The sequence below is a fragment of the Centropristis striata genome, chromosome 5 (assembly GCF_030273125.1).
Source record: "Centropristis striata isolate RG_2023a ecotype Rhode Island chromosome 5, C.striata_1.0, whole genome shotgun sequence".
NCBI classification, from domain to species: domain Eukaryota; kingdom Metazoa; phylum Chordata; class Actinopteri; order Perciformes; family Serranidae; genus Centropristis; species Centropristis striata.
The window spans coordinates 8,415,669-8,440,154 of record NC_081521.1 but is presented as its reverse complement, the minus strand read 5'-3'; the positions used below and the strand labels follow the sequence as shown (position 1 = coordinate 8,440,154).

Below are 24,486 nucleotides of genomic sequence, written 5' to 3'. Positions count from 1 at the left end.
ACAAAGAAATAAGAGTTATCAGAACTATTGTCCCTTGTTTTGAACCCCAACTTAAAGATATAAGTAACAACAACTCACCAACTTGTTTTTGAGCAGACAACTGGCTTCCTTTGTTGTGATAACTTACATTATTGCCCTAAATGTCAATAATTTATATTTCCAAGTTTTACAAACTTAAATCACTGTTTTAGGCCAAAAAATACAAGTTGGCTTTTTTGCAGTGTAACTGCACCCCAAAAACTGATATTCGAAAAGTTCAAACCAATGTGTTTTTGTAGAATGAATATCCAAATCCAATTTCTAGCCTCTTGTTGACAGCCATGTACACTACCTGCTCAGCACCAAGTAACAGACGGACACAGTTAGACTGATGGATATAACAATGGAGCATTTATCAGTTAAAGAACCAGACATGTCCCTCAAGAGTTGAGACCAAAAGATTAAAGGAGAGCACATATTGGACTATCTAATGTAGATTCACTAGACTCTAAATGAATGCTAATGCTGCTCAACCAAGAATGCAGGAAGGGTAAATTGAAAAATGTTTGTTAACACATTATAGAGCTCAACTTCATAACCTGACTAAATAGGTCTTGATATTAACACGCAGTATAATAATCAAATCTATCAATCACTAGTTGATTTTACACTGATATTTAGTTCCCCAGGATTGAAGTTATGTAAACCCTTTTTAGAAGTACTCATGCATGCTGTGTACCAATTTACGCTGTCAGTCAGTGTTTCAGAGTAGGTGTCACTTTTTTTAAAATGATGGATGTTTTATTTGGAAACAAAGCCCTCTTCATACACCATGTGGTGCCTTGCTGTTAGTCAGCTGGATACTTATACTGGCCCTTTGTGTTTTCCAGAACAGTCTTGACTGGGTTTTAACATATTCCAGGCATGCGTGACCTCAGACACATCGACGCTGCCCTTGGAGAGATGCAAACGGCTCTCATGCATTTCCCCCAGCGAGTAAAATTCCTCTCCATTTGAACTGTGGTAGCAGAGAAGAATTGAAATCCCTGAAGAGATTATGGGCTGGAGAAAAAAAACAAGGTTCTGTCATTTGGTCAGAGACAAACTCATCTGTACAAGTCATTCTTTTGCACCCAGATTAAAATAATGGAATTCATGAGATATTTTTCTTCTCATTCTCCATCGCTAGAATGGCACTTCTTTGTGTTCCTGTCACGGAAGTGACCCTTTTGCACTTCAAAAAGTGTAATTTCCGGCTCTAATTCCTATTCAAATTTGATATTGCATTGATATCGTTTCAGTTCTCGAGTCGTAAGAAAATCACGGATGACATTGGCTCATTAAAACTTTGGAAGTTTAAGAGAGAATACTTGAAAAATTGGGGCAATCTTTTAGCCGCTTCATGTTCTCACTGTGCAGCTCCTAAAGCTACACACTACTTATACTTGTATTTCTATCCACCACCATCTAAACTGCTATCAGGCTCCCATATGAAACATCCCACTTCTCTTATGTAACATCATTTGCCAGTGGAGTACTGACAGTTTCCATCCAGAAGCATGAGTGTTTCACTCCATTAAAATCTGTAGGAGAAACGGCCTCCCTGCTCCCACCAGTCCAGGAGCATTTAAAATTAAATAAAACGATGTGTATCGAATCAATTATGAATATTCGTCTCTCATTACAAAGTAAGTGAATCATGTTTATTAAATTACACAGACTATGTGATACTCTGTACATTCAATTTGTTGTATCTGCTTTAGGATTGTGACTCACTAGGAGGTAGGTGTTAATGTTTTGTTATAGCACAGCAGGTGTGGTTTTAGTTTGTTCCCTGTCCTGTTATAAAAATCTGTTTTAGTGCCTGCTGTGGTTATACAATGACTCATCTGGATGACTATATTCTGATAAACAGTCAATACTAAATGATTTCTGCTGCTTTTATGTGATTTGGTATCAAGACATTTTACTAGTTCTCCAGTACTGCTGCAGTAGTTTCTCCATGTGGGTTGCTTATTTCAAAGTATTTCGGATGCTATCACATAATTGAATGGACATTATCAATAGTTGTCATGCTAATAATTTTGGGTGAGAAGGCAACTGCTCCACCTTCTCGTAGTTGTAGTAGGTTGTTATCAGCCCATGAAATGGTGGGTCACTAAGAAAAGCAAGCAGTCACGTTTTGTTAAAAGGTTTCAGTCTCATTTTTTGCACAATAAAAGTTAGAACCTGGTCTCACAGGAATCCGTGAAATAGCCACGGATTTGCTTAACTCAAAATCCGTGGAATAGCCACGGAATCACTCAAATTTCTGTGAAACTGACACAGATTTTGCTACAATGCAAGTTAATGACAGTCATATCCCGTGGCTGTTCCATGGATTTTTTTTCCTATTGGTTTGTTCCAAGTCACGTGACTTTCAAGGTCCCGGCGGTCAGAACAAAAAACATGGCAGAGAGTTCTCTCATTTTTAGTAAAAAAATCAATATTTTGCATAAAAATGGATTTTGATCCCATTTCTAGCGAGAAATATATGTTTTATTTTCTAAATATTCACTCAGTGAATGTACATAATCACTTTGTATGTTGGAATAGCCACGGGATATGACTGTCATTAACTTGCATTGTAGCGAAATCCGTGTCAGTTTCACGGAAATTTGAGTGATTCCGTGGCTATTCCACGGATTTTGAGTTAAGCAAATCTGTGGCTATTTCACGGATTCCTGTGAGACCATGTTGAAAAGTTATTGGTTAGGCTCAATAAAAGACAGTTTTTATAAAGTATAATAAATGCATGTTGACGCCAGCAGTGAAGGGGTTACGAGGACAACTTGAGTACTGACATAGCATCGTTCATAACATATAAACATGATGCATGTAAGTTAAGTTAGGGCTGGGCGATATGGACCAATAGTCATATCCTTATATATTTAGGCAATAATTATTTCTGATAATTATTAATAATTCTGATAGCCATCTACACATACTTTTGACCATGAGACGCACACAAGTGTTGCTCAGAATTGAGGCATATAAGCCCTTACATCAGGGATGGGCAACTTAAATGCTGGAGGGGGCCACAATTCTTCATCGACACTACCACGGAGCCACATATAGGATCGTGCACTTAACCAGATATGATGAAACTGCAATTTTAAATATGTTTACAGTGCAGTAACTTAACATATTTCATGCTCAAATGCATGTATAACAGTATAAATAGGAATACAGACGGTTTGAAGCAAATAAAAATTAACCACTTACTGTGATTTCTTTTTTTTTTTCAGTGCAAGAACAGCAGACCAACATAAATTGCAAGAAATAATTTTGTGCATTTTTACACTGCACTTTTAAGATTTCATGCTCAAATTCATGTAGTTGTACTGAGGGCCACTTCAAGTCAGGGTGCGGGCCGTATGCCGCCCCAGGGCCTCCAGTTGCCCATCCCTGCCTTACATATTTGATTTCCCCAAATAAGGGATAGTACTATACTTGCCCCAATTTACAACATAACTTAGCTAACGTTACTTGTGAAACAAGTCCTAGACATCACTATCAAGAGTAATGTTTCACATAAAGTCAGTAGGAACTTTTCAGCACAGCTTACATTCATTCATTCACTGTATATTTTTATTTTATATTGTATATTTATCACTCATGGTACTTCCCTGATTTGTTCATACCTATAAAAGAATGTATGTGACTTATTTTGCCCTCTTGAGACAAAATGTGCAAAATTGACATTTGAGTAGTTTAAACAAATGTAGTTGTTTTTAGAACAAATATCAAAATCTCATTTTTGACCACCATATGTACACTACCTGCTCAGCACCAAACAACAGACCGACACAGTTAAACACAAGCTGATTAATATAATAGTGGCGCATTTATCAGTTTAAGAGCAAGACATCTCCCTCAAGAGTTGAGACCAAAACAGAGATAAAAGGAGAGACATGACTTCATATGAATGCTAATGCTGCTCTTTAAAGCATACAGGATAAGTAAATTAAAAAAATAACTTTGTGAACATGGCAACAGTAAGTACAGCAGAATTATATTCCATGGCACTAGATAATAGACATTAGAAATGATGGGAAACATTTTATTTTCCATTCGTAACCTTTACCTCACCCATTGTGTTGACAAGTTCCATTTTCATAAGCGGGTCAATTATAATTCAATAAAGGCTCAGTGGTAGATGTGAATAACGGCAAGGCTTGACTCATACCATCTAAATAAAGGTCACTGGTCTCTAATTACCCTCGAGGACTCCTGCTGAGATCTGAGGAAAGAGTGAGCTGCCCCTGTTAATTCAGACGTTCATGGTCGTCCATCTCACACCCACGCCATTTAATAGCCACATTCATTTGAAAACATATTAACTCTAAGTCAGGAATGTGTTGATTTACACATGGAAATAATATGACAAGGAAACATACAGCTGTTACAGATTTAGCAAGAGCAACTTAACACCCAGTTTTAGTTAAAACATTTTTTTTTTCATTTCTGATTTGAGGATGAACTGTTGCTTTGACCTTTTTGCACTGACCATGTCTGTGTGTTAAATACGGAGATGGTACCAAAAGGTGATTAGCTAAACTAAGAAAAGGACTAGAAATATTTGCAAGAAATGTTACATTTCTGTTTGTTGATTGATGAAAAATTGTGTTAATGAGCTTCAGAGGTGCTGGTAGGTGGGTTTTTGAATCTATGATTTTAAAGCTAAGCTAGCTGTTTGCACTGCTTGCGGTCTTTATTAATCTAAGCTAGGTTAATTGCTCCCCATCTCCAGCATAAGAGTGGTATAGCCCTATAGCTCTAGGGAGCTTTTTAGTATCTCTTATCTCTTTGTTTTGATTGCGCTTGCCAGCAATTTAAATTCAGTCTTTTTATTATTTATTGATTTTATTATTGTTTTGGGTGATTTTATATCATCTACACCCAACAGCAGAATGTTGTGTAGTATATTTAGGGCCTCGGGGCAATCTCACCGAGCACAGTGCTGCACTACTGTTATACTGTGGATTTCTTCTTCTTCCTCTTCTGGACGCAATTTCGTCCCGCTACTAGTCCTACAACTTGAAGAGTTGCAGGACAAATTATATATCAAAACGTGCGGTTTGATCGGGATCGGCGTGTTATTACTTTTCTCTACAGAATACAAATTTTTTTTTCTGCCCAAAATTTTGCATTGAAATGAATGGGACGGCCGAAAAAAAAAATGAGCGAAAAAGAACAATAATTGGAGATTTTTAAACGTCTACTTCTCCGGCATAATTTCACCTAGAGACTCCATTTAAACTTTAAACAGTAGACACAAGTCTTGTATATTAATCCATGTTTCGATAGGTCATATCGTTTTTTATCATCGCCAGAGTGTAGAGGGAGAGAAAAAATAAATTTGAAAACTGCGCTCCAGGCCGCAAATTCCACTCTACAGAAATAATTTATACATAGAAACGTAGGAAAATTTGTCTTCTCACTCACAATCCTCTGGTAAAGCTGTCAGAGTTATAGTTTGGGCGTAGGACGCACATATGCCCCACCAACACCACCAACAGCCTCATTGGCTCCCATATTAAAAACGCAGGAAGATTTCTGAAAAAGGGAGATGGAACAGTTTTTGTAGATCGCTCTAACAAAGCTATTTTTTCATTTTTCTGAAAAAAACCCAAACATATGTAGACGTTCAGGAAGAACTCAGGACGCTCAAAATGAAGTCGGATCAATGATAGGTATTATGGTTTTGCCAAAAATGCTTTCTGTTCGAGGCCAGAAATTCCAGTCTGTCCACCTCTGCTGTCACTCTGCCGGAACAGGTGTCAGTTAATTCTGTTGATTGCTTTGATCTGATTGCCTTTGATCTTTGATGCGATTACAGTTACAGATACACACACACACATGCGTGTAAGCGCGCACACTCCTCACACATGCATACACATGCTTCAAACACACATGCGCACGCACGCACGCACACACACACAGGTAACTTTATGTGATTTTAACTATACACACACACACACACACACAGGTAACTTCATGTGATTTTCACGACACACATAAACACACAAATGCGCGCGTAATCGCACACACTCCTCCAGATACACATTTCACACACACACACACACACACACACACACACACACATATATTTTATGTCACGTTTTAATGTAAGTCTTCTACTTTATTAAAGGGCCCCAGTCAGACCTTTTATTCAGAACAGAACTGTAACAACTGGTTTAAACCAGAATAATGAACTGGAATTTGTCAGACATTAGAGGCTTTGGAATTTGAATACAAACAGTATAGGTTGTATCCCTTTAAGGTGAAAAGTAGACCTAGCAACTGCCCGTTCATGAAAACGTGCCCCATACGTTGAAGATGTGGGTTGTTACAATTATGGTTTACAGAATTGCTTGAAAACGCCCTAACACAGACAGAAATGGCAGAGAGAACAAGGGCTTTTACTGGAGGTAGACCTTTTTCAGCAGCCTTTGATATTGGTCAAAGTTCTCCTCCGCTGTTGCTAGGCAGTGTATTCTGATGTCTGATAATAAAGAAAACTAAAAGGAACTTCGACTTAATCTTTAATTCACTGTCTCACTCAATTTGAGGTAGTAAATTTACACTACAGTTGCAAACTGGGATATTTGCATCCTGGCCTCTCAGGTAATGTGAAGGGATGATTTACCGCTATTGCAGCGTCACTTTGTAATTTCGGCCTATAAGAAGACTGGATTTCCACAGAGAAAAGAAAATCCCGCCTAGTGCAAGGGATCTTCACATATTGTGCAGCTTTGTAATAGCTGCTCCTCTGAGGCTCAAGAATTGGCCTGCAAAGGTCCGGGGCTCTCTTGCCTTATCCCTCTGTTGGCAGCTGATCAATAGATTAGCGGGGATGTGTGCCCACCCCACCTCACCTAAATTGCTGTGTGAGAGGTGTATCTGTGAGGGATTTGTGACAGTCAAGCCTTTCTTCTCCAGCTGAAATCTGCCTGACAGTGGATTTCCACTCTGTTTCCCAAACGGTCGCCCATCCATCTCATCTCCATTCTTTTGATGGCCTGTTTTTTTTATCTTTTCTTTCTCCCAGACAACTTCTCTATCATTCTTATTCCACCATCCCTCCCAGTTCTGCACTTTAATATTCCTTTTTGTCCTTCAGTCCTCCCTTCCCAGCCCCACACTCCTGCCACCCATTCCCCTCTCTGTTTCACCTCACAGCGAGTGGCTTGTGCCCCCGGCCTGTAAGTAAGCCTGTGGCATCCTGTCTACGTCTGCCTACTCTCTGATTATATTCTCCTGCAGAGAAAATCCAAGTGGCAGGCAGCAAGAAATCCCCAGTCGTAACAGCCCTTCACCCAGGTGACTGTTGCTGTCAGCTCACTCTGCATTAGCTGGATGAGTCCAAAAGTACAGTCTGCCATTTTCAATTATTCTCATCACAATGATTGGGACAGAAACTTTACCACAGAAGAGACTGAATGTCTCTTAGTGTGTTTTGTTTGCATGTCAACATCATGTCTACTGGAGATTCCATGTTCTCTAAATTTGTAGCAATCTGTTAAAAAGATAAATTAGATTGGAAAATTGCATTGCGTTAAGCAACCTTTTCCAAAGGCGACCCATTAAACACAAAACACACACACACAAGAATTTGCAATTCAACACAGTGTATTATACAATTCAGTGCCCCCAAATACAACCCATAATTCACACAGCCCAAAACACCAAAAATAGTCTCTTTCTTCCAACCAAAAATAGTCCTTTTCAGGTACCCAACAAATGAACAAGTCAGTAGAATAGTCAGTTTTTGAAAATAAAAGTTGGTCAAACAAGACCCCAACTAAGTGCCGCCTCCGGCGTCTAATAAATAAGCTTTACCTCCCGGTTGCCGGCAGACGTCGGAGAAGGACCGTCGGGTGGAAGCCAGGAGTTTTGGAGCCAATGGATAAATCCAAAGGTGAGAAGCGAACACTACACAATATAACACAGACTGGAAACTTGCTGCCAGGGGTTGGCAAGCTAACGGAGCAGACACTGGACGAGCTAGACCTCTTCCTCCTCAGTAGCTGCGGGCCGCCATCTTGAATTTCCCCATACTGGCATTTTTGTGATTTGCTGAACAGAGGGCGTGCTGGAGTCCGGGGCTCCCGGAAGTATGACAGCATCGCTACAGGCTGTTCTGCCAGGGAGGTGCACATACATAGATGTTAAAGTAGTTTGAGTTGCTGCCCCATTTTCCTCTTCAACAGTAGTGCCTCACTGGACCAAATTAATACATATAAATGAACAGATCTTTCCAGTCATTTATGATATTATTGCTGTTGCCTCTGTTGACCTTATTTCTAACTTTACACCAAGTAAGAGGACTGCATTAAGAATACATATTTTATGGAAAAGTATGGCTTAAAGAAGGTCACTTCACTTTATTACCAACAGGTCTGCAAGCAGGATGTGGACCAAACTAAAAACTCAAAGTACACATCATTTTCCCCCCCAGTGATAGTTTCTGTCACTTTGGGTAGTTGTTACTACAATGATATTTCTATATGAGTACATTTTTTCACAAGTTTGATTTTATTAAGTTATTTGAGGCAAGAAAAAGATGGTGTAATGTTATCTCTTAACCCATCAACTATCATCTCATGATGCTGATCAGGCTGTAAACAAAGACATGCACATGGAAGAGAAAATCTTAGGTCACGCTTTACACGAGGTAAATATTTATCGGAAGTGCCTTTCGTTTTAAAACTGTAATCCACTCCACGAGGTAAATATTTATCGGAAGTGCCTTTCGTTTTAAAACTGTAATCCGCTCCACCGTAGTGTGTCCGTCTACACTGACAAGACACAAAACTCTGCTCAGATCTGCTCACGTCACGTACACGTTTACGTCACATACATGTGCCAGTACAGGAAAATAATGATCTGTAATTACCTCTATCAAATTTTTGATGCACCAATTGGTCGGAGGCGAGCCAGACGGCTTTGGAGGAGACCTGGGAGATCTAGTGGATGGTGGAGAACTTTGTGGAAGGAGTAGCTGATGAAAATGTGTGGCGTGAAAACTTCCACATGCCCAAAGATGCTCTTATCTCTTTAAGTGATGCTGCCTGGCATGCATACCCAATCCAATTCCACACACGCAGATTTCCTCCCGAACCCCAGAAATATCAGGCCCAACCAATATCAGAAGTGTTCTGAGATTTGTCCTAAACCCCAGGTAGTTTTGTTGCCTAACCCTAAATTATCTCCATTATGGTGGCATGTTTCTGTGAGATCACGGTAAGATTAAACAACCCCTAAAAAATATACAGTATATTTTTAAGCACTTATCCATCCTGTTGTACATACCTTAGCCAAACACACACACACACACAAGTATTTTCTACTTTTGTAGTCAGTTATTTCTACTGTTTTCCTTCTTAACATGGAACTGTAAGACCATCCAGTGCAGGTTCGCTATATTATATGGTATCAACTTGGTGGTTTTGCAAATTACAGTGCTCACTTAAAGAGGGAACAGACAGAGGAAGTAAGAAAAGAAGAAGTAGATTTGATATATATATTCTCCAGTAAAGTATGCTTGACTCCATATTTTGGAATGCGGACAATACCAACATGGTGTCACAGGAATCCGTGAAATAGCCACGGATTTGCTTAACTCAAAATCCGTGGAATAGTCCAGAATAACTCAAATTTCCGTGAAACTGACACGGATTTTGCTACAATGCAAGTTAATGACAGTCATATCCCGTGGCTATTTCCAGCATACAAAGTGATTATGTACATTCACTGAGTGAATATTTAGAAAATAAAACATATATTTCTCACTAGAAATGTAATCAAAATCAATTTTTATGCAGAAACTAAGTCAAAATATAGATTTTTTCACTAAAAATGAGAGAACTGTCCGCCATGTTTTTTGTTCTGACTGCCGGGACCTTGAAAGTCACGTGACTTGGAACAAACCAATAGGAAAAAAATCCATGGAATAGCCACGGGATATGCCTGTCATTAACTTGCATTGTAGCCAAATCCGTGTCGGTTTCACAGAAATTTGAGTGATTCCGTGGCTATTCCACGGATTTTGAGCAAAAGTGTAGCTATTTCACGGATTCCTGCGAGACCAGGTTCGACAATACAGTGGATGTGGTGGTGCCCCTTTGTATTAAATGAGCCACTCTCCTTTTTACAGAAGATCTGTCCTTTTTCCGTGCCACTGCAGAACTCTCTTCACTGTATACTATTGTGGATCCACATGAGAATTTAACATGATTTGTGCTCAATTCCGATTCATTCATGTTCAGTCACCTGGGTACTCGTCCTGCAGCCAGACGATTGTCAGGAGTTGTAGTTGCAGTAAGGATTGGAGAGACAACGAATTGCCTTGTGATTTGTCCCCTCCATAGCTGACCAGATGGGCTCTTTCCTTTCTCAGTCACTTTCCATAAGGCAGGCAATCAGTCAGATTCTCAGGAAACGGCCGACACTGATGTAGCCCTGACTCAGATTAGTCTGAGCCCACTGTTCGGGCTGTAGCGCTCTTACTCTGCAACCTTGGGGAAACATCAAGGTCCTGTGACTTTGATGTCTGATAAAGAGACATACTCTCTACATTATTTCAGTTGCTGAGCCACAGAGAGCATTGGGGTATGGCTTTGATAGAAGCAGATTTAATCCCTAGAGTGTGTTTGGCTTTATTGTTTTCTGTTCTGTAATCTAATTGAAGGCGAACATGTTTTTCACAAACTGATTAACTTGTAATACCCTTTTAAGCAGCACTGTACGCTTCCCGTATGGTTAACAATCTGACAAAGAAAAGATTGTTTTCTTCTAAAGACACAATGCCCAAAAGGTTTGCTGCCTGCTGCCCTTTCTCTGTTATCTCCCCTCTGTTAATTGCTCATTAGGAGGGAAAATGTGGTTTTAATTGTCTGCCAGTTCAGACAGTCTGAAGTTCATTAGAGCTAATGTCCAAACTTCACAGAGGCACACAGTGGCTGATGGTGCCCATCTAGACACAAACAGCAACACTCGGCCAGTTATTAATAAATCCTATAAGGGTCTTTAGTGGCTGTTGTTTGTTTGCTCATGGGGGACCTTATATATACTTGATCCCAACATGACAACATGATGAATTTGTGGGCTGCATCTGCCTTATTGCATATTTATGCAATTGTACTCAAAGAAAAATATCTCCTCAAAAGACAAATATAACTTTTGCTGAACAAACCACAGTCAGACTCTGTAAACAGTAAATAATGGTTAGTCTGGGGACCAATACTTTAGCTTGTACTTACTGAGGCTTCTTTTATTTTAACAAGGGGCCCTATTTTAAACCCAGAGCAAAGTGGCGTACAATGCCACTGAAATGTCATAGCTAGTTTCAGACCAACACAGTTGTTATTTTCAATTTCAATTTAGTGCTTGCATGTTGACAATAAGAGCGACATTTAACACAGGGAAGAGTTGAAGCTGCTGGGAATGTTATTAACCCTGTAAGACCTAGTGTTGCAGAATTACAACAATTTTGGTTATTCACAAAAAAACTCTAATTTTTTTTGTTTTTTTTTGGTTCAACCACATAAACATGATCATTGGGTCCTATTGTTTGTACTCACAATGCGATTGGATCCAACATTTGTATATAAGGCCCACTCCCAAAGGCCCCTTACAACAACATCTGAATGGTTGAATTTTTTATTTTTTTTTGCGTTTTTCTATATTTGGGTTTTACAGGGTTAAGATTCATCATGTGGGGAACATGAATATCCAAACCAAAATCTTGTATGTCAAGACATCTCAACTGGTCACATGAAAATTCTGACCTGCTGATGGCGCAACATAAAAAGTCAGGTTATTACCATAATCATTAGGTTTATAAAACTTCCTGGTTAGGAGTTATAAGACAGTATAAACAGTAAATAAATTTGCATGAATGCCGAAAGTGAAGTTTTTACAAGGGTGACGTGAAAAAAGGGATTCACAAACAGTGAGCCACAGAAGTTACATAAAAAAAAAAAAAGAAAAAAAGAATTGAACTACAATTCTACAATGTCATTTAGCAGAAACTTTTATCCAAAGTGACGTACATTTGAGAGTTAATACAACACAAGCAAGGATGAAGTCAGAAACATAGCAAGAGTCAGAGCTAGGGGTATGCCATATCGTATCGTTCATGATAATACCGGTATATTTTTTTATGGTTAAAAAAAATGCATATCATGATATTGGCAACATTCCTACTTCTTGATGTAGTGGCGTAATGATTTCCCATTAATGTCCTAGACTGTGGCGGACTTTCAGGTGTGAAAGCACCCTAAGGGCGTTTTCACACCTGAAAGGTCCGTGTTCTGTTACATTGTATACATTTGGTCCGGTTGGTTTTGGTTTCACACTGCAAAAAGAAGAACGGACTTTACAAGACAATTCTACTGGACACGTCATCTCCCTGTGGACTTCCGCGGCTCATTTTGTTTTGGTTACGCTGCGTTATTAGGCCGGCCGGCATCTGACGTCAGTGTTACTTCCTTAACGTGTTTACACAAAATGAATCCAGCGAGCCACCTTTTACTCCGTTTGAGTCCTTTTCCCATGCGTTATTTCAGTCTTGTGGCAGTGAAGGGTTCTGCTGCTGTCCTCAGCTCCATTGTGCACACAATTAAATGTTTGTCCTTGGTCTTGTGTTACCTTGCCGCTGATTAGTCGCGGAGCAACGCACACGCCGTCGCGCGCATGCAGCAGCACGGCCGCTGTCACACACACGCAGCTGCACCTCCAGGCAGATCGCCGCAACAAATACTTTTGCTGGTCTTTGCTACCAGCAGCACCAGCTTAATGAGCAATACGTGAGAGTGCTTGGTATTCGCAAGTACCGTAATTCGAGAGCAGAAGAAGAAAAAAACTTCCTGTCATTGATACGAAGGTCCGAACTATAAAAAAAGTTGTTTTCACACTGCAAAAGGTTCGGACCTTGGTTCCGAGACCACCTCTTTTGATCGGACCAAACTTTGGTCCTTTGGTCCGGACCGTGGTCCGTGGCACCTTTCACACCTGGAATTTAGGTTCGGATCAAACTGAAAAGTCCGAAAGTCCAGACCAAACGAGATAGGTGTGAAAGCGCCCTTAGAGAGGTTGAGCTAAAGATGGTGTTCTGTCATCCATGTGGAGATATCAGCAAGGCAAGCAGAGATATGAGCTGAGAGGTCATTAGGTGGGAACAACAGGAACAGCGGGGTATCACCGTAACAGTGGTATGGGAAGCCATGATTGCGGCAAGTGAAGTGCTGTAAATCGAGACGAGGAGGGGGCCTAGCACTGACCCTTGAGGCACCCCAGTGGATAGGTTTTGTATAGTTTGGACACTTCTCCCTTCCAAGATAGGCCAGCTGCTCGTGCCAGACGTAGTGATTCTGTTACAGACAGGAGTGCAGTCTCACTAAAGTGACGCTGCTTGAAGCCAGACTGATTTGGATTGTAGAGGTTGTTCTCGGAAAAAAACCTGTTGGAGGAGGGTGTGAGGAGAACAGACTCTAAATAATATTCTACAATTATGGGTACCAACAATCTACTATGTTTTCCAGACTTCCCTAAATAGCTACTTAACTTAACTCAGTTATATGTACTAACACAGTGCATGACCCACATAACTATAAATACAAGAGAGAATTACCTCAATCCACACACCCACTCCGCACGTCCTTTGATGAGAGGATGCAGCTCAGTTCACACTTGATCACCACTTTGTTGCACATTTCTGACTCATTGTAATCAATAGAGTCTCTGGGTTCTGGATTAGCTTGCCCTGGCAATCATACAGAGTATGGAGCGCTGTCAGGAAGTCTGAACAGATCCCCGTCTACCTCTCCCTTGAGCCCTTTTATACACGCCGTCCCACCTATTCTAACATAAGTGACTATTCTAAGGTGTTGTCTTCTCTTCATTGGTCCTCCTTCAGCATCCGCTGGCCTCTTCACCTGTAGGAACACAGTCACACATCTTCCATGCATCTCTCATGCACTCAATGTGTGAAGGTTCCTCATTCTCACACAGACACAAGCAGACAGTTCTTTTGTTTCATCAGTGACACCTGTTCTGGATGTTACCCAGTTCCTTTTTTCACTTTGTGGTCCACTGTTGTCAGTTAATTACACAACAGATACTTACACGACACATATGTGACTTCTATGAGAGAATGTGCACATTTGAGAGTAAAACAACCGTTATATAGAAGTAAGAAAGTGCTGGCCAGATGAAGCAATTTTGCACATGATCTTAAATTTATCTCATGCATCATTACTATGGAATATCTTAAAGCACTATCAATACTATGGATTATCTTAAAGCACTAGCAATACTATGGATTATCTTAAAGCACTATCAATACTATGGATAATGTTAAAGCATTATCAAGCAATATCAATGCAGGTTAGCTGACTTTAGAGCAATATCAATGCAAGCAAGCTAGCTATTACTCACAAACCCAGAGTCTTGGTTCAGGATTATGCACTCCAGAATTTTTGATAAGAATAGTAGGAGTGAGACAGGTCTGTAGTTTCCCACCTGGGCTGGGTCCAGTGTTGGTTTCTTGAGCAGTGGAGTGACCCACGCTTGCTTGGTGCGTGATGGGAAACACGCCAGTTGTAAGTGAGGAGTTGATGATGTGTGATTGAGGGGTTTACTGCCAAGGGAATGGTTTGTGGTATTGGATCCAGTGGGCAGGTGGTTGGTGGAGAATCCAGCAGGAGTTTGGAGACCTCCCCCTCGGTCAGAGGGTGTAGAGAGGTGAGAGAAGCCCGGTTAGGTGGTGGCAGCTGCTGTAGTTGGTCAGGCTCAGAAAACTTGTTACTGATGGCAGAAACTTTATCAGTGAAAAAGGAGGCAAAGATGTGTCACAAGCAGGTTTGGATGTTAGAGGACAGAGGTTGTTAAGAGAGGAGGCTAGAGAGGAACAGAGAGTGTCTGTAGCCTTATGGCCTCTGTGTACTTGTATTTTTGTTTTTGTCGAAAATGTAAATATGAGTCATATTTTGCTACCTGTACAAACACGCTACGTTGTCTTTTTTTAGGGGAGACCATTCTCAACATTTCACTCTGAATCAAAAATGTCAACTTCTATGTGGAGCTGGAAGAAATGTCAGGCAATGTAGGATACATCTTCTGGAGCCCTTGGATGTCTGTAAAAAAAATTCATGCCAATCCAACAGTTGTTTAGATTCAATCTGGACCAACGTGGCGATACAACTGGCAGATGGATATTGCCATTCATAGAGCCAATTTGCCAGCATAACTCTTGCATAAAGTCTCCCAAATTAAATGACAAGAATATATTTTGTAAGTGTCCTTAAGAATTACAATTATCAGCGTCTTCTAATTGCCACCACTATTGACAGGGTAAATGGCACTTATATAGTGCTTTTATCCAAAGCGCTTTACACTACACACTACATCTAAAATGCGTTAATTTTTTTAACACATACATTTTTGTGTAATTAATTAATCTTAAGGCGTTAAAGTCCCAGCCCTAATAATAATACGCTCATTATGGACTATTAGTAACGTTGGTAGGCTAATTTAGACTGAGTAGGTTGTTTTATCTTCATTTTGAGGCTCAAAATAAAGTTAGTGGCTCCATTCTGACATTTTTTTTCTCTTTTTTCGGCCAACAATGGCTCTTTTGTTAGTAAAGGTTGCTGACCCCTCGTTTAGGGAGACTATATTCAATATAGATTAACATTTCATCCCCATTTTCAGAGTGGTGGCTGTGAGTGACGGGGGATTTTGTGGGGACCCATATATTGAGGTCAGAGGAAAAGGGCATCTTTCTCTAAGATTTACCATGACATGGTACTGGTTCCCTCTTGAGTTCGAGATACTAAAAATCTTCTCTGTAGTGTTAAAAACAAGCTCACTTCAACCTCTGAAAGTCACTCAGAACCCTAAGGGGTGAAATATACTTAAAAGGCCTTAAATGTCATGAGTTTGTCATTCTAACAACGAGATGTAACGGTTTTTATTAAGCAATTATTGACTTTGCTTTTAGCTACACTGTATCTAATGAAAATGGATGTGGGTCACATTGATTTTCTTACCTGAGTGTTTTAATATCTGTCAGATGCTGCAGGTGCCATCAGGCTAATCACTAAATTATCTTCTTCCTTTTGTCTTCTTTTCCTCACGTTTCCCCTCCGGCCTCTCCTCCTCGTCTCACCTCCTCGTCTCTCCTTCCAGTGGTCGTGTTGTATTTGCAGGCCGTGGGAACCAAAGAATGGAGGGAGGTAAGTTCAGCAACCTTCTGCTCTCCAATATCCATATCCAATGTCTGTCTCCTTTTTGAGATAACGGAGCCAGCTCTCCTACAAAATAGCTTTATAGTTTTTTGATCTATTTGTAGTTGTGCTGTGTCACTTTGTAGTCCTAATGGATCTCTCAGTGGTTTTGTGTCTGTTTGTTGTTGTTTTTGCCCCTTTTCATAGTCCTTCTTGGTGTCTTTGTAGTATGTTTGTGTCTGCTTATGGTGGTTTTGTGTGGCTTTGGGGTGATTTTGCCCTTTTCCATAGTCATAAGTCTCTTGTGGTCTCTGTGTATCTATTTGCAGCTGTTTTGTAACCCTTTGTAGTTGTTCTAGTCTTTTTTCCATCTTTTTGTCGTAATTTTGAGTGTCTTTGTAGTTGTTTTTTTGTCTCATAGTGGTTGATTTGTGGTCTCTGTGTATCTATGTGCAGCTGTTTTGTAACCCTTTGTAGTTGTTTTAGTCTTTTTGTAGTCATTTGGACTGTCTTTGTAGTTTTGTGTCGTTTGTAGTTGTTTTTTGTCTCATAGTGGTTGATTTGCCCTTTTCCATAGTCATATGTCTCTTTGTGGTCTCTGTGTATCTATGTGCAGCTGTTTTGTAACCCTTTGTAGTTTTAGTCTTTTTGTAGTCATTTGGACTGTTTTTGTAGTTGTTTTGTGTATGGTTGTGGTTGTTTTGCCCTTTTCCATAGCCATTATAAGTCTCTTTGTGGTCTCTGTGTATGTGCAGCTGTTTTGTAACCCGTTGTAGTCGTTTGTCTTTTTTCTGTGTTTTTTGTCTTTTTGTCGTCATTTTGAGCGTCTTTGTAATTTTTTTTTTGTAATTAATTTTTTGTCTCATAATGGTTGATTTACCCCCATTCAAAGTCATTATAAGTCAGTTTGTGGTCTCTGTGTATCTATTTGCAGCTGTTTTGTAACCCTGTGTAGTTGTTTTTAGTGTTTTTGTATTCATTATGAGTGGCTTTGTGTTCTCTCTCTATTTGCAGCTCTTTTGCAAATCTTATTAGTTGTTTTGGTCTTTTTGTACTCTTTTTGTGTCTCCTTGTATTCATTTAATATTTCTTTGTTGTCCTTTTGAGTCTCTTCCTTGTTGGTTCTTGTCTCTTTGAGTGACCATTGTAATGGAAGCCAGGGGGCTCCTGACACTTTAGGCCCCTGGACCTGTGCAAGTGTCTGCCATATAACAGAGTTTTCATTCAGGAAGGCTAAATTGGTCCAGTTAGTTAAATTTTTCCTGATGTTACTGACTCTCCATCACGTCTTATAGAGGGGGTTATGAAGATGAAGTCCAGAGGAAACTGACTGCAAACCACAAGAATATTGTTGTAGAAAATTGAAAGTGTCAACCTCTTCACTTGCTCACAGAAGTGTAACCACCATCTGAAATTGACTCACATAGGGGGAAAAAAGCTTAATGTGGCTGACCCAAAGTGATGAATTAATAGTAAAGGTTAAGGAATAAATAAATAAAATGGATCTCATTTGCAGATGTTAGACAAAAAGAATTTTTAGCATGACTCAGGGCTTGGAGAAAAAGAGGGGAGATTCCTTTTCGTCTCATCAAATATGCACTGTCTGCTCCTCTCCACTTTATGCCGTCTCGCCCTTTGTCACTCTTTTTTTTTATTTTTTACGTGGGGTTATGTGACTCTCCATTCATTACTGCTTATTTGAATTTCAGCTTCTTTTTTCCCCACAAAGATATTTCCATATCATCCCCCAGCTCCATTTCCCCCTCATCCTATTTGCCTACGACATCCTGTCTTTAGTTGGTGTATTTACCCATTTGCAAAATCAAAGTCAACACTGATGTGTCAGTGAAGGCTTTGTCATCGTTGATCCCCTCACTTCCAGAAACCTCACACCTTCTTTATTCCATGAGCGAGGCTTTAATCAAAAACACGACATGAAATGCACTGCAATCAGCAGAGTAAACATCTCCCTGTCAGCCACACACACTATGAGAAGATCATTGTGCTTTAATAGAAAACTGACTGTTTTTTGACATAATGTGTGCATTATGGCAAGACTCAATATATTTACATTAAGTCATTTAGCAGACGCTTTTATCCAAAGCGACTTACAGGAACAAAAGGGGAACAATAAAGGTATAGTGCAATATAAATATATATATATATATATATGAATAAATGTAAATAAATATATATCAATAAATATATATATATATAAATATATATATCCATGTAGTCGGGGAAAATGGAGACTCTCTCACCGTGGTAGTGCAGGGGTGCCTGTTAGCAGCCGAGCCGCAGTATGCTGACCACGTCTCGGTCATTGTGGACCTTGGCAATGATGATGCGCGGACGCTCATTAGGCTGAGGCTTAGGTCGCAGGATACGATGAGCCCGGTCTATTTTCACGGGTCTGCTGAAGTTATCTTGGCCGAGTAGCTCTGGTATCAGCTTAGAAACAAAATCAGTGGGGTTGCCTTTCTCCTCCCCCTCTTTAATGCCCACGATTCTGACATTGAGTCGGCGGGAGCGACCCTCCAAATTGTTTACTTTAGCTCTGAGGAATCCGTTAGCCACCTGTAGCTCGTTGCAAGTAGCCTCCAGAGTATTTATGCGACCATCAGCAGCTGACAGGGCTTCATCAAAGTCATCAAAGCGACGCTCAGTTTCATGGTGTTTCTTCTGAATCGATGATACAGATGCTTCGATTGCGAGGTGATTTTAACGAGCTCCACACCGTGGTTAGCGATAGCCGCAAATATAGCATCGTTGCTAGCGGCCGATGAGCTCGTCTTAGATGTATCCCTCTGACCATCGTCTTTCTTAGGCATTTTGACACAAAACCACTTCCGACAGGCTACAGCATGGTTTAAAGTAGGACCCAGCGTAAGATAATATTGAAGTGCAATGATATAATAATAAAATGAAGAAGATGGCACGGAGCAGTGGAAAAGCACGTCTACTCCATCACTACTCACGAGCGCCCCCTACAGACCCATTTGATAGTTCTACCTAATAGCCCATGCTGAAAACAATTGTCTTCCAACTGCTCTGCTCCAGGACAGAGAAACACATCTCTCATAGTAACAAAGCAATTCTCTAACCTTCATGCACGGTTCAGCACCTATTAACCAATCACGGCTGAGTGAGATTTCAAACCAAAGCCTCCAGCCCCAAAAATAGTAGCACTACAAGGAAATATCATGGGATTTTCCTTTTGGGTCGATAGGGCAGGGAGACACTGAGGTCCACTACAGTCCCCTGTGTGTTCTTGGTAATGGTTAGTCTGGGGACGCAGCTGATAGGACGGATTATGTGGGCTGGGCACTAAAGACATGAATCGAGGTATTGAGGCTGCAGTGAGGCAGTGCCAGGATCAATAGCTCATTACACGGTGCTGTCGGGGCCGGGCCGCGGAGGCGAGGCTGGCAGTCCACCGGGGGGATTACCGGGTGGTTGTCAGGGAGATGGAGAGACGGCTCGGCCCAGGAGGGGAGCCAGGACCTGGGACTCCGCGGGCTCAAAGTTGGGTCAAATGTAGCTCTAATTTCTCTGGAGACACAAGATTCAGCACAGAGCACAATGGAGCTGGTCATATTTTCTATGTTTTCCAATCCTGTGTGAAATGTTACTATGGTAATATGTGTTGCTGCTGAATCTCATTTCTGTTACTCACTTGTTTTTCTGGTGTATTTTTCTTAGTGTGATCTTAACCCATAAGAACCCACGGTGACTTTAAATCTTCTAGAATCTCCCTTTATGCTTCATAGTCTAGACCGAATTGTCCAAAAAGTGAAAGTGAGGAGCATTTATGGGTACAAGTTTTGAGTTTTTGACCTCATTTGCATATCAATATGGCGGCCAAATTGCCCATCTTGCTCAGTTTTTGGACCATTTTCCCCAAGTTTTTTTGTAAGTAGGCAATCAAAGATGAGGAAATTAAGTTTCTAGATCTATAGTCTAGGGTCAGAGCAAGGATATAGTGGAGGATCAGTTTCTTTTTTATGTATATTTATATATATGCAAAATACCAACTTTTAAGGTGAAATTAAGCATTATTTGTGTGTTTTTTTAAGGCCGACATTAATATTCAATCAATATCACTTTTAAATGTTCCAGTTGGTATTTTGCATACATACATATATATATATACATAAAAAGGCACTGAGCCTCCACTATATCCTTGCTCTGACCCTAGACTATAGATCCAGAAACTTAATTTCCTCATCTTGATTGCCTACTTACAAAAAACCTAAGGGGAAATGGTCCAATGTCTGTGCAAGATGGGCAATTGGCCATTTGATATAAATTAGAAGGTCAAAAACTCAAAATTTCGCTTGGGAGCCATTTTTTTTGGACTCAGCACCCTTGAAATAAGTAAAGTAGGCCGGTTCCCGACTTGTACCCATAAATGCTCCTCACTTCTTATAGGAGGCCTTTATTCTGAAATCCGTCTAGACTATCACATTAACTCATTAAATCCCTAAGCGACACATACTCAACACCCTGGTGTGATGGTCATCTGACTTTGACAAGAAGTGACTTCTCCTAAATGTGGCTGTGACTGGAAACAGAAATCTAAAATAGTAGCTAATTTCAAAAAGCGTATTATTTGTTACTAGGCTAAGTTTAAACCCATTTAACAATTCTAATCCATTAACCCTCAATAGGGCAGTCATTGTGACAAAACAACTAAAAAGGTGCAAATTTACAGGGAAAATTGCCAACATTTGGACAAAGACACATGTCAGCATGCTTAAAGTTAAGGATTAGCATTACCATTAGCATTATGGGAACCTTAACCCTTAATAGAACACTTCCAAATTTCAACCCTAGAGAATATTGGAGGATATTACATACTGCCAGAATGTGTAAAAAAACATACAGACCTGGGGGGAGGGGGGTAATATTTTGAGAAAAAAAGTTTACGAGATTAAAGTGGCAAATCTACCAGGAAAAAAATGCGCAGATTTATGAGATATAAAGTGGTGAATCTGTGAGAAAAAAGTTGCTTTTTCCCCCAATTTTTTCTCGTAAATCTGCAACTTTTTTGGCGCAGATTTGCCACTTTAAATCCCTTAAATCTGTGACTTTTTTTCTTGTAGATTTGCCACTTTTATCTAGTAAATTTGGAAAGTCATTGAAGAATAACTCTATTTGTACGACTGTTTCTTGCAGTTTGTTTTTTTTTACATTGGAGGTCCAGGTCGATAAAGTTATTATTATTATATTATTATCATACTGATTGGTCAGATGTCTTTGATCTTTGCTGATTAGCTGGAAGAAAAATCCATGTGGTTCTACGACCAAACAGAGAGACATGGGGACCATTTAGATATCCACTGAAGTTACCAAATATAGTTCTTTGTCTGATAAAGGGTTAATAGGGTGTCCTTTATTGCATTTTCTATTAGAGTTTATTTGTTTTGTTTTTTATTATTGTGTTACTTAAAAACAAATCTGAAAAATAATTGTTCTTAAACAGCACTATTAATGTCACAATCTTAATATACACTTCCGGTCAAAAGTTTTAGAACACCCCAATTTTTCCAGTTTTTTATTGAAATTCAAGCAGTTCAAGTCAAATGAACAGCTTGAAAGGGTACAAAGGTAAGTGGTGAACTGCCAGAGGTAAATAAAAAAGGTAAGCTTAACCAAAACTGAAAAATAATGTACATTTCAGAATTATACAAGTAGGTCTTTTTCAGGGAACAAGAAATGGGTTAACAACTTAACTCTATGGAGTCTTGGGCTATTTTGTCCATTTTTGAATTCTTTTCATGTCTTTGTAAGTCATTTTGTGTCTTTTTTTAGTCATTTTGTGTCTTTTTTTGTAATTTTGTGTCTTTTTTTAGTCCTTTAGTCCAACATAAAATGTGATTTTGAATCTTTTTTTTACTTTCAAAACACGATCATGCTCAATCAAGAATTTTAAATGGTGCAAATGTGCATTCATTTCAGAGTACACTGAGACATTAAACTGCATCATTTTCAATTAAAATCTGGAAAAGTTGGTGTGTTCTAAAACTTTTGACCAGTAGTGTATGTTGTGGAGATAGAAAAATGTATGTTTCTGTAAGCAGAAAAGGTGTGGAGTTAATTGATATTAAAATATGAAATATCATGAAATTAAATACCATAAACGCCCAATGTAACTTATATGTCAAATCACAGATCTTTGACATTTAGGGGTAGTATTTAAAAAAAACATCATAAATGTCTTCTATGTGGTCCACTTGCTCTGTGGTTTATCCCCCATAATGTTCCTTCAAGGATAAATTGGTCTGTGTTCTTATTACCACCAACTATCACTTCCTTTTCTTTTTTGTAGTTTGGCAGGACGGAGGTAATCGATAACACTCGAAATCCAGATTTCGTCAGGAAGTTCGTCCTGGATTTCTTCTTCGAAGAAAAACAAAATCTAAGGTTTGATGTGTAAGTATTTCATTCACTTTTTTTTCTCCCCCAACTTCTCTTTATTGGGGTTTTTTCTTTCGTTCACATACAAAAATAAAGTAGATATATGTTGATTTCAAGCATCAATTAACACGAAAGAACAGAATGATAGTAGAGAAATAAAAGCAATAAATAAAAAAATAAAAAACATAGGTGGAGTCAAATCAAATATCAAAACGATAATAGGGTTTACAAATAAAAGAAAGAGATTTAAATAGTAATAATACAACTTGGAGGGTGTCAAGTGTTCTAAAATTTACAGGTAATTTTTTCATGGGATGATAGTTGGTATAAATGGCTGCCATATTGTGTAAAAGGTATTTATCTATATATTGTTCTTACTGCAAATGTTTCATTATATCATTTATTAAAGCTTGATCGACTGGAGGATTTTTTTGTTTCCAGTTCAGCAGAATGATTCTTCTCACTAACAGTGTCACAAAACAAATCTCATTCTTCTGGTTGTTTGATAAAGAGATTTTCATGGCAGCTGAGCCAACCCCAAACATTTTAAGAACTGGCAAAATCTGGAAAATCTCAGATAAACTTTGAAATATCTCGTGTTTAATTCACTTTTAAGTGAATTCTACGATGTAGATACCTCAGCTTGGTTCTGGAGTAACCAAAAATAGCAATGCTTTTGATTACATTTGAATTTCTCTCTGCAGGGATTTACTCCAGCGAAAAAGCTGCTTTTGCCTGGTTAGGATAAAGGAACAGGCTAATCACTGCTCAGATTAAATACCGGGATGTCCAATCACAGAGGAGGGCTGTAAGAAGGGTCACTGGCCAAGGTTGCTTGATAGCCCCACTGATTAAATTAGTGTCTGTATACCCACTTGGCTATTCTGTTCACTGCACTTACCTGTTACCCCCAATCAATACCTGGGAGGGATCACTTACATGCCTTTGTAGCTTTAATCAGGCACAGAAATGTGCTTTTAATGCTCAGCGGGGCCTGTAGGGCTGATGCTTGTATACAGCAGTAGTTCTCAACCTTTTTGAGTCGCGACCCCCAATTTAGCATGCATGTTGTCCGCGACCCCCGCTCACTCAACACAATCTCACACGCACAGTTCAGATCACCCAAAAAAGAAACAAAATGACCAAAAAAAGGAAACAAAATGACCAAAAAAGACACAAATTGACCAAAAGAGACACAACATGACCAGAAGACACAAAATGATAAAAAAAAAGACACAAAATGACCAAAAAAAGACACAAAATGACCCAAAAAAGAAACAAAATTACCAACAAGACACAAAATGACAAAAAAGACAGAAAATTACCAAAAAAGGAAACAAAATGACCAAAGAAGACACAAAATGATCAAAAAAGACACAAAATGACACAAAAAGACACAAAATGACCACAAAATGATCAAAAAAAGACACAAAATGACACAAAAAGAAACAAAATGACCAAAAAGACACAAAATGACTAAAAAAAGACACAAAATTACCAAAAAAAGGAAACAAAATGACCAAAAAGCCACAAATTGACCACAAAATGATCAAAAAATGACACAAAATGACCAAATAACATACACAATGACCAAAAAAAGACATTAAGTGACCAAAAAGGACTAAAACACATTAACACATGAACACTTTAACACAGTGGAGACAGAGCTGACTTCCAAAATGATTTGGCGACCCCCAGAAATCATCTCGCGACAAGGTTGAGAATAGCTGGTATACAGGTTGAACATAAAAATGGGACAGGAATGTTGTTTATGATGATACTATTATGCTGGTGGTGTACATAATTTAAACCT

The 24,486-nt window shown here is 39.3% G+C and overlaps 1 protein-coding gene across 1 annotated transcript in view; it reads left to right on the top strand.

Annotated features, from left to right (window-relative positions):
* Positions 1 to 24,486, top strand: part of LOC131971386 (copine-9-like) — a 158,731-nt gene that overhangs the window by 26,446 nt on the left and 107,799 nt on the right. Inside the window, exons 4-5 of the mRNA XM_059332809.1 lie at positions 16,216 to 16,262; positions 22,585 to 22,688. Of these exons, the coding sequence (XP_059188792.1) occupies positions 16,216 to 16,262; positions 22,585 to 22,688 (151 nt within the window). The remainder of the gene's footprint in view (positions 1 to 16,215; positions 16,263 to 22,584; positions 22,689 to 24,486) is intronic.